Genomic DNA, 11,637 nt, shown 5'->3' with positions numbered 1-11,637 from the left:
CTCAGGGGCGTTCGAGCTGAGAGGCGGACAGATCGTTACAGAACGCGGGGCGCTGCACGCTTCGCCGCGCCAGCGCTGATGGCAGCCCGACAGAATTCGTCTGCTGTGCGCGGTCTTGCTTGCGCCGAGAAAACAGGGTGGCTCGTTTCGGCGCCGACGAAGTCTGTTGCCCAGGGACAGAAGTAAATAGCAAACAGGAACAGAAAAATCGCAGCCTGCGTCGCAGAAACCACCGGATTCGGGAGACACGACGCATCGGCCTAGAGCCACGTGATGGTAGTTTACTGGGGCAATACGGCAAGGCGCGAGGAGCCGCTGTGGGAGCGTCGCTGGCGCCGCTACTACAACAACGCGCGAGGGCCTGCAAGTCGTGACGTAGTGTGCGTAGGCCCCACCTCTTCATTGATAAACGGCGCGTACAGCCGGCCAACGGGAGAAGCGCCTGCCAGTCACGTGCTCTACCCACGTGACCTGCCTCTCGTTGGCAGCGTGCTCGCCGGCGCCGCCGCCGGCTGGGAGCGAGAATTACTTTTTTTGACAGACGGCACGGGCAGGGACCTGTGGTGGTGCTGTGTGTTTTGCGCTGCCGTCTGCATTATTTTTTTTCGTTCGGTGCGTTCGTTTCGTTCTTCGTTGTCTAGGTTCTCTTGCCTGGCCCTTAGGTAAACCCCATCATCGGCCGTTTCATTGTCTGCCGACTGGTTTAGTTCTAGGTGGTGGCGATCGCCGCAGTAAACAACGCTCGCGGCAGCCAACCGCCGGCCGGTCTCACGCATAGCGGACGGTATTGTCGGTCGCTAAAAGAACGAAGGATTACGTTCCACGCCGTTCGAGTTGTCAGTCTGAGGCGTGTTTCAGGGCTTGAACAGCTTGCGGTGTAGGCGCGCAATGTCCGCGATCCCTCCACAGCGGATCCGGCTATCGCCGAGCTCCGTGGCTGCGGCTGCAGCGTCTAGCAAGCCGGTTCGCCCTACGCTGCCGCTGGCGTTGATGCGACAGGGAAGCCCGACACAGAGGAACGTTGCCAGGAGGGCGTCTCCCTCCCCTCCGGTGTGCTGGGCGCATGACAGCGTCCGAATCAAAAGCAGACAGTCGCCAGATCAGAGGATATCACCGGAAATCAAAGCCTCATCGGCGGCGCAGGGGCCCAAAGGTGAGCTAAGCCTACCACTTCTCTGCGATACCGGCTGCGGCCGGAATCGCCTCGCGTTCTTGCTTGGCCGGTTCGCCCGCATGTGCTGCTGGACGCTGCACAGCCCGCAGCTTGAGCCGTGGCTACCGTATCTCAGCTGGCCTGCACCGTTTGCAGAGCCGTTCGATAATTCTTGGCCGTGAACGCGAGCGAGCGACGTAGCAGCATTTTTTCTTAACTGTTTTTCCCTACTGCGCATTCGTGCAATGGCGCAGTGGTGGCTTCACAAGCCCCATCTCTGTACAGTACTACATACTTGAATATTTGATTGTAACGCACGTAAGTGCTGCTTATCGTTAGCACAAACACAGCTGCGCAGATCTACCACAATTTAACCTCATTTACTACGACTTCGCTGTAGCGGTAGTGCGCCGGGAAGTTTTGTTCCGGTGTCGTGTATATTTTGTTTGAGCGCGCTTTGTACTACGTGGTGCGATCGTGTCGCCTTGGTTTGGTCCTTCACTTGCTTGTGCCTGAAAGTCGTTTTACTGACTTTCTGCCAGTTTTGTTTTAAAAATCATATTAACGAAAGAGATTTTTACAGGGTTAATGTCATGACTCACTTCTGGCGTGAATCTCTTGAGTTGCTTTTGATGTGTACTATATCTACAAAATGTCCGTGCTATTATCTGACGGTATGTCATTCCATTGTTCTCGATGGTAGTACGTGGCCATGTGGGCTCGCATCAAGAATCATCCCCTGGCATTTAGTTGTGCATGCACAGTAATCGTGGATTCGTTTTTTTTTTCTTTTTTCATGTCAAAAGCATCAGATATCTTAAGTCGACTCGTGCAAAAAAATAAAAGGTATGACACTTGTCTCACAGGCCTACTTTTGTTGTAAGCTTACGCATTTTTCAGTCCTTCAGTTATTGAAATCCTCAGGGTCGTCCAGTTCGTGTAATTTATCAGTGTTCGTTTGACATTGTTTTGCTCGCAACCTGTCACTTCTCCACCGCCACCACTCTCAGCATGTGTTTTTTTGCGGGACTCGCGTAAATTTCAGGTTCGCTACCTTCGTTTTTGGGCAGTTCTGTGCGAATAACGAAATTCCTTTGCTGACTTCCTTCACGCAAGGTTAGCGTCCGTCAGCTCGGAGCCTTTCGGATGACTCGTAGTTAGAAGCATTGCTTTTTTTTTATTATTGGGTTGTCAGGGAGAAGAGAAGCAGGACAGGCCTTGAGCAAGGCCACTCGATGCTGGCTTTGCGGAAGACGGAGTGTTCTAGCATGTGGCTGTCTGTTTTCGTACGAACCCGGAAGTAGTGCCGTCGTTGAGTGCGGAATCGTAAATAAACCGTTAAACTTCGGCTGTGTAGTCTGTATACATGCAACTCAGAAACGAAACGGCCCCTCAAAGGGGCGGCCAATGGTGTGGACCGCTTCTTCCCCTGGCTAGGGTGAAATCGCAGGGAGGGGCAGGTGAGTGGGGAGTAACCATGCGCGGATGAATCCGATTAACCGCGGCGTCATGAAAATCGGTCGAAGCCAGGAGGGCCTGCTCTCGAGGGGCATCTGCTGCTTCGTTCTTGAGTTGTATTCCATGACTAAAAATTAGGAGACGCTTAGGCACCGCCTAAGAGTCGAGTTGAAAGTCCTTTATTAGGTAAGAAAGACGCATGGCCGTGGGAGTGAGGTTGCTAGACAGCAACTTCACATTGCTCTGACATCAGAATCAGTTGCTAGAAGGGATAGTTGAGGCGGTAGGGTCGGATCTCGGAACGCCCGGTGGCGAAGCCAGGGCAGTCCCGCAGCAGGTGGGTTATGCCGCCCGCCTGTGTTCAAAAGGTATCGTTCTATCCACATCGCGGCTCGAGGACCGTGTGCACTCGTATCTCTAAGCCATATTGACGCGCGTAGAATTGGTTGGTTTATGGGGTTTAACGTCCCAAAGCGACTCAGGCTATGAGGGACGCCGTAGTGGAGGGCTCCGGAAATTTCGACCACCTGGGGTTCTTTAACGTGCAATGACGTCGCACAATACACGGGCCTCTAGAATTTCTCCTCCAAAAATATTCAGCCGCTACGGCCGGGATCGAACCCGCGTCTTTTGGGTTAGCAGCCGAGCACCATAACCACTGAGCGAACTGCTGAAGGGGTTGGCAATTTCTGTCCGTGCAGTTTTCTGGCATTGGTACCAGCGTCAGGTCGTATTATTGCTGACAATCTGTTAATGACAGCTCAGTGAATTATTATCCGAGATCGCGTCATACACAAGGCCTACACAATCTTTTCCGACACGTTTCTGAGGCCTTCCTCTCAATCTTGAGTCACGGCGACGGCTTTTCCATCGGACGACCTGTGTACGCTATTGCCTAAAACGAAGTGGTCAAAAATAGGTGTCGTCTAAACGCTGATTTCCTCGTCACTGCCATTATGGCCATGCAGATAAAATGAGTAAGCAGTGAAAAGCGCTCTCGTTCGTCCCGCGCAGTGCATCACGTATCATTTTGGCTGCCGTGCTTATCAGTTGCAGCGCTTGGTTTCTATTCTGAGGGATGTCTGTTATTCCATCATGGCCCCTTGTTTCTTGCAGCGGTGTTTCATGACCTAATACAGGGAAAAGAAATAACAGGAAGGTCAGCGCTTTGCGAGTTGCGTTGAATCGATCTTTGAGCTCCTCTGTGTCCTTTATTGTGCGTTGCTTACATCTGCTTAAGCATCGTAATTTTACCACTGTTCGCGCTTAGAAAAACGAGAAAAAGAAAAAGTGTGCCCTCTCAGCACCGAAACCACACGGTCTAGAAACACAGCTGCAATCGAATATGTTTTTGATCAATGACTGCTTGACATTTCCAGACACCCAGAAAGAGGCTGGCGCAGTGTACACCGTTTTATTCTCCGCGGCGTTTGCTTTAAATTTTATATTTTCGCGTGGAGTTGACAGTGTTTACTTTTTCTGAATTGCCCTTTAATTTAGTCAAGCTGGAGCGAGAAGCTGCGTCGCGTCGATTGGTATTCTTCACACTTGGCGTGCCTCTCTTGGCTGCACTGACTGCGGGCCGCGGCCAGCACCCGGCAGCTGCGTTGTTCACCGTTTGGTGTGCACTAAAGTTCTCGCTGCCTCGAATTTTCTACTGAAGGCGCTTCGAGCGCTTTCGGCGTATGCGCGGTGATCGAAGTTGTCGGCGGCATATGGGCCGCGGTTAGGTTTGCTTTGCACTGATTCCCTGATTTTTTTTTTTTGTTTTGGAGAAATCTGTTGTGGGCTAATCGGTGAATCTGTTCAGCGTCAAAGGCGCATGAAGAAAAGGAAAAAAAAGCAAGTAAATGGAAAAAAAAAATGTGTAGGGCTCGCAGAATTCAGTCAGTTGTAGCCTGCGGCGTTCTTTTCAATAGGGCGGCACGGAACGCATGGATACGAATATACATCACGCCACTGCCGTCCGTAGGCAGGCTTGACGAATACGAGTAGTATAGGACGCTCTTGCTGGTTGGCTACCATCAGGGATTAGTGGCTCGTGAATGGCACATTTCGAGCACGAATACTTAACCCTGGGGAGACGTTGCTGCGAAAGGTTAGTGCTGTCCCGATTACTCTGCAGTCCAAAGGTGCGATGTGTGTACTCTTCGTAAGCGGAAATGAACCGCGCTTGTATTTTCTTTCTTGAGTTGTTATATACATACCCTTGTGTCATGGAGGTTTTCTGTTGCTGTCGACGTAGTTGTGTATATGTCGCAAGCGAAAGGTCGGTACCGTCATCCATTACCAATTAATGTAGCAGATGTTTGTAGCCTGTATGTGCCACCTGTGCGCGGTCTCGACATCCGTGTGATGCGAAGTGGGGAGAAGCTTGCGCCGTTGCCGTGGTGACGCAGCTCCCATTCGCATTTCGGTGTGGCCGCGCGGGGCGGTGCACAACACTGGCCTCTGGGGAAGTAGATGAGCGAAGGCGGTTTAGTTCGTTAAAGCTACAAAGCTAGTTAAAGTGAGGTTAGCTTGGAGCGTATATGTCAGCACTTCATTTAGAATTTTTTTTTTTTAGGCGGGCGTAGCAGTTGTTTTGTTTGCTTCTGACGATGCGTACTGGCGGGGGAGTGACCCCCGCAGGGCTGCTGGAAAACATGGGTCGTCCGGCTTAGAAAGGCAAGGATGGGGGAGGGTACCTCGTCCAGTGCGAGACGTGCGACCAATGGTGCTTCCCGGACGAGACGGGGTTTTCAAGTGTGACAGAGGTGCAGGAGACGAGCTTTGTTTGCAGAATGCGGGAGATAATCGGGAAGTTGCAAAAACAGCTGGCGAGTGAGGTCGAGAGGGTGAATAAGGAAGAAAAGGAGCGGGCGTGGAGTTCGAAGCAAGGTTCGAGAGTGAGCGGAGCAGGAGGGTAGAGAGCCTCTAGAGCGAGAGAAAAGAGGCCAATTTGAGAGGCGGGTGGAGGAGTTCAGATTGAGACAGAGGCAGAAAGGCTGAAAGCATAGCGAAGCAGGGCGGACGTGGCAGTGTGGAAATCGCTGGAGGGAGGAGAGCACCTGTAGAAGGCAGCGAAGAACAGAGGTGCCGTGGCGCAGCGGTGTCCCAGGGGTCAGCGCCAGGAGCGCAAGCGGACCGGGGTGCAGGCGGAGGAGCGAAAGAGGACAGAATTCGTAAGACCAAATGTCTTCCGGGTGAAACGAGAACTCTCTGACGTCTAAAGACATCAGGGAGTTGGGCTTGGAACGGGAAATAATCGTCTTGGGCTATATGAATGCTCATTTGGAATACTTTGATGGAGCTACAGATGCAACAGAGAAGATCTTAAGAGAATTTTGTGGGGCCCATGATCTAGTAATGGCTAAGGAAAAGAAAAGGGAAATGACAAGGGAAAGAATTAGCTCTCACAGTTGACTGCCGCCTAATGTCCCACAAACTGTGTGACAGGTTAGGTAGCATGGAAATCGACGAAGAAGGTGCGAAAAGCCTGGATTAAATAATTTAAATTAATTTTGATAGGGTAGTATCAGCAATAGAAACTCAAGTGAGAGAAGGTAAACCTAACCTCGACGATGTACAGCTGCAGGAAGTGTGGAAACACATTGGAGAAATAGTATCCAGGCAGCTGAATAGGGAGTGGACATATGATGACCTAGTGGGGATTCTTCAAAGGAGTTAGAGAAGGTCCAAATCAAAAAGGGAAGAAGGAAGGGAAAATATAAACTAAAAGGACGTGGAATTTAAGGCAGCTGTAGCACGACGCCAAGAGGCATCTGGAGAACACAGATTGGCAAAGAAAAGGGGGGTCACACCGGGTGGAGTGGGTTCAGAATGGAGTAAATACCTTCAGAGCAAAAGGGAGGCATCAGTGTTAATTCAAGCCACAATAGGAACAGCAGGGGTCCAGCGGATGATGGAGATCAATATATATATATATATATATATATATATATATATATATATATATATATATATATATATATATATATATATATATATATAAGGAAAGAGTTGAAGTACACTTCTTAGAGAAACATTTATTTACCGACGGTTTCGGACGGTGGACCGTCCTTCATCAGGGTAAGGTTGTTTCATCAGGGTGGATGAAGGACGGTCCACCGTCCGAAACCGTCGGTAAATAAATGTTTCTCTAAGAAGTGTACTTCAACTCTTTCCTTATGTTATCAGCAGTCGAGAAAGTTTTTTCATCGTAGTATATATATATATATATATATATATATATATATATATATATATATATATATATATAAAATTCTGCAAAGAGATTTTTGGAGCACATAAGGAACAGAGGGGGTCCAACACTCACTGACCACACAGGAGGGGGACAGACAGAGTAGAGGCAGAGGAAGCACAGTAATACATCAGACAAACAATCGTGGCTGCATTTGCAGGGCCTGAGGTCAACGAAATAGAGGAGAGCAATGGCAGCACCAGGGCAGGGGAGGAAGAGCTCAGAGAGATGACTGGAAAGGACAGAATAGAAAGCAGGGTTCCCATAGGAACAGCGACAGGACCAGATGGCATATTTGGGAGGTTAATATTAACATGCTAGGCCGAAAAAAAAAACATTAAAAATTACGACGACAGGTCATTAAAGAGATAATGGGGGGGGGGGGGGGGGGATCCGTACCAAAAGATTAGAAATTGAGCAGGATGAGACCAATATACAAAGTCTAGCAATGCAGATGGTAAAGATGAGATTGGAAGAATGGGCGGAATATGAGCAGGTCTTAGGAGAGCTGCAGAACGGTTTCCGAAAGGACAGAAGGTTGGAGAATAGTCTCCTCGTTATCTCGATGAAAAGAGATAGCAGATGCAAGTTGGAGGTGGATTGGATACCATTTTTAGACATTAAGGGGCATATGAAATTTTGAATCAGGAAAAGCTTTAGGGCCAACTGAAGGGATATGGTTTAGATGGCAACCTGGTCGAGTTTCTTCAATGTTCATATACAGACAAATGAGGTGGTGGTAATATGGGCGGGAGAAACTACAAAACCTGCTAAAATTAAAAGTGGGCTAAGACAGGGCTGTCCACTATCAGCCCTATTTTTCATGATATACATGAGTAAAATGGAAAAGAGGTTGGAGGCGAGTAAGGAAGGAATTGATGTGAGTTATATGGAGGCCCAGGCCCGAAAACAAGTCAATTCTAGCCGGACTGATGTATGCGGGCGACACTGTACTGCTAGTAGATAAGCGCGATTGCTTGCCGGAACTAGTTAAGATCTGTGGAGGGGAGGGCGATAAGCTAGGTCGACATTTCAGTAGAGAGAACTCTGGCCGCCGCGGTGGCCCAGTGGTTATGGTGCTCGGCTGCTGACCCGAAAGACGCGGGTTCGATCCCGGCCGCGGCGGCTGGAATTTCTTTGGAGGAGAAATTCTAGAGGCCCGTGTACTGTGCGATGTCAGTGCACGTTAAAGAACCCCAGGTGGTCGAAATTTCCGGAGCCCTCCACTACGGCGTCTCTCATAGCCTTAGTCGCTTTGGGACGTTAAACCCCATAAACCAAACCAGAGAGAACTCTGGGATAGTGGTACATTGTGATGAGAAGGGAGACCCACTAGAAATACAAGGCACTAAGTTTGACCATGTGTATAACTATAAGTATCTAGGCATGTGGCTAAATGGAGGGAAAAAACATCTGGAAGAGCACGAAAGGATTCTGAAGGACAAAGGGAAAAGGAATTCAGGCATTATGAATCATTGAGCACTATGGAAGTATAATAGGTATGAGTTTGTGAGAGGTGTATGGAAAGGAGTTACGGTACCAGGCCTTACATTCCATAGTGCAGTCCTGTGCATGAAACCAGAAGTGCAATCAGTCCTAGAAATCGGACAAAGAAGTGTACGCAGGTTAGCCTTGGGTGTACACGGGGACACTAAAAATGAGGTAATCCCAAGGGGACATCGGCCGGGCGTCATGCGAAATTCGAGGGGCAATTAGCTAACTGAAATATGTTCAGAGACCTACCGAAATGGGGGAAACATGGTGGGCAGAAATGTTGTATAAGTACCTATGTATGAAAAGTATCATATAAAATGGGCGAACAATACCCGAAAGCTAAGTACTAAATACCTGCCGGTGAAGGATGGGGCTCAGCAAAATATTAGTGTGGGAAAGCAGGTAAAGATGAGGGAAATATGTGGAACGAAAGAATGCAATGAAAATCAGAGCTAGGCATGTATAGGGCACTAAAAGAGGATAGAAAGAAGGAACATTTATTTGATGTCTCGCGGGGCAGTGAATTGTTTTCCGAAGCTAGGACAGGGATTTTGAGAACGAAAACATGCAAGTCCAAATTTGAAGATGTGGATTTATTATGCGCTGCCTGTATAACTGAAACGGAGACCATACAGCACTTGGTTTCGAGGTGCGCGAACTTCCTTCCAGAGGGAACAATGACAGACGTAGAAGACGCGGGTTCGATGCCGGCCGCGGGCGGTTGAATTTCTTTGGAGGATAAATTCTAGAGGCCCGTGTACTGTGCGATGTCAGCGCACGTTAAAGAAGCCCAGGCGGTCGAAATTTCCGGAGCCCTCCACTGCGGCGTCTCTCATCCTTAGTCGCTTTGGGACGTTAAACCCCATAAACCGTAGAGGGGGCGCTGGGATTTTATTGAGAGGATGGGCTAATGGATGAGAAAAGCATGGCTTTGACAAAGGGAAGATTAGAAGATTGGCGGAGAAAATCAAGGGAGGAGTGAATTTGAAAAAAAAAAAGAACATGTCGAATTAGGCAATTTAAAGCGAAATTGAGAGGAAACATGTGATGGGGTAAAAAAGGGGGGGGGGGTCACAGGCTAGGTGGCGCAAGCTGCCGCCCTGTAGAGTGGGTAAAGCGATTATCATCCATCCATCCAGCTGCTTATACGAGTAGATTTCCTCTTCTGCTTCTCCTGTGACTTGGAGTACTTGTACAAAAGCGTACAAACATTATCAGTTTCCACAGGACACCGTCTAGGTTGCATGCATGCATGCATTTCCAATGACCTTACAACACAAACAGCAGAGAACAGGTCCGTAGAAATGATGATTGCTAGGCGAACTATTGTCTGCAGGGGAAAGAGTTGTTGCGCTGCAGTTTTGAGCCGAGGTTTGAACGCCGCCGTACGGATCTGTCTCGGCTCTAGGTGGGCGCGCCGTGACATGACGTTCTGTACGCAAATTCTGCTTTATCGCGACCTGCGATCTAGACGTGGTGTGTGGGAGCGGTCCAGGTGCTCCTTCTCACGCCTGGCGGCGTGAAGTCGACACTGCGAACCCCCCCCCCCCCCCCCCTTTTTTTTTTTTTACGACGTCCGCGCATTGTGCAGGGAAGGGGCTTCTGTATGCCTGCCGGTTTTCTGATAGACGCGGCTTCTACTCAGTAAGCCTCACTCACATTCTCACATTTCTGAGGACTGCCGTGGGGAGAAATGAGGCGAGAGGGAAAAGGGCTAGCACGGAACTGATTGTTAAATATTACTCACTTTTTTTTTAACGAAATCGTGGTTTATCGTGAAATGGCGTCCGTTACATAAACCGGGTGCTCCGTCGTCCAGTAAGCCCACCCACTCCTCGGTCCCGACACGCCTCTCTCAGCGGTGTCTGCTAATGTCAGCATCTTGCTGCCCACGCCGACGCAGTGTCGTCTTCGTTGTTTTGCCATGAGCCCACTGTGTGGCGTTCGATTATGCGGGCTGCAGCAAAAACAAGTGAAAAGAGATTGCTTAATGGATGCGTGCACTTCCCCGCTTTCGTCTGCCGTGAGAAAGTATTGTTAGATCCTGATAGGCTGTCTCCCGTTTTAATCACTTCAGTTAACCAATTGATGGGTCTGCCTGCTAATCGAACGGTAGTTTTTCATCTACCTACAGCTGTAATAGCTCTTACGTGCTATTAATTACTGTTGCATGTAGAACTGGTTGACTGGTTTCATGCGCGTTAGGAATATGCGAATCGAATATGATTAGACTACAGCGTTGCCACATCACCTAAAATTGGGTTGTGCATGTTGTTCTAATTGCGTATTTTGTCCTCGTGCGGATGGCAATCTATTCACCTAGTACTTGTGTTGAGAATATAATTTTACGAATTGCTTTCAAGACCAGAACGCTACGTCAGACTTGACTAAAAGTGACGTCAGTCTCAAGAGAGTGTATGTGCGAAAAAGGAATATGACGTGTTGGTAGATTAGCACGTTGACGTCGTTGGACGAACACAGCGTTCAGTGAACTTCTCGTGCAAATATCGGAAGTCGTTGAAAAGAAACTTCGGACAGAGAAGCACCCCGGCGTTGCCCCAACGCACCGTATATAGAAGTAAAATTGCGATGTGGCGCCATTATGAAAGAAGCAACCTCGACACAAAACGTGGCTTACTCAAAGTGCTTATGAAACATGCATGAGCCTGCAGTGGTGCAGCACGTGTGTGCCACGGGCCAAATGAAGATCCATTTGCGAGGCTTTCGAGCACACGCTTGTGGAGCATGCTGAGAACTGGATTGGCTCGTTTTGTTCCTTTTTGGGGGGCGCATGCGAATCAAGAAGCAGCGAACTTGGGACATCTGTTTCCTGGGTGCAGATAACGATAAAAGAAGAAGCGGGGAGACCGATTACCTTTCGTGCAACGCCGTCGTCTGGAAACTTGGCTTTCTCGCAGCAGCGTCGCGAGAACTGGAACGGGCGTTTGCCAGCGGAATATCCGCTTTGTCGGCCTCATGGCCGCAGTTAGCCGGACCAGCCTGTCAGGGATATTTCCTGTGGGGGTTGCAGTGCGTGCGTGCTTTGCGTTTTTGCTGACCTAGCCTGCATGCTTTCCGAAGTATTCGCGGTCGCGTGTGATCAAGACTGTTCGCTCCAAAGGCTCATTCTTCACCGCCGCCTCACGTGGCTCTGTTCGGTGAGGAAAGGAGAACGAGAGGAAAAGGGGAAGAGGGAGAAAAAATATGCTGGCTGGGCTCTCATGCGTCGTCTCTTTCGCAGTTGGTGGCACGCACGCAGTGAGCGAAACACGCATATAGCCATGCTTGC

General features: G+C 49.3%; 1 protein-coding gene across 1 annotated transcript in view; it reads left to right on the top strand.

Moving 5' to 3' along the window:
* The first annotated feature begins 517 nt into the window (after positions 1-517).
* LOC149341848 (protein FAM117B-like) overlaps positions 518-11,637 on the top strand; it is a 143,013-nt gene continuing 131,893 nt past the window's right edge. The window contains exon 1 of the mRNA XM_089544097.1: positions 518-1,153. Within this exon, the coding sequence (XP_089400223.1) occupies positions 889-1,153 (265 nt within the window). The 5' untranslated portion in view covers positions 518-888. The remainder of the gene's footprint in view (positions 1,154-11,637) is intronic.

Source organism: Amblyomma mixtum, chromosome 5 (genome assembly GCF_055824585.1).
Source record: "Amblyomma mixtum isolate Tamu chromosome 5, ASM5582458v1, whole genome shotgun sequence".
NCBI lineage: Eukaryota > Metazoa > Arthropoda > Arachnida > Ixodida > Ixodidae > Amblyomma > Amblyomma mixtum.
This window is presented reverse-complemented; position numbering and strand designations above follow the sequence as displayed.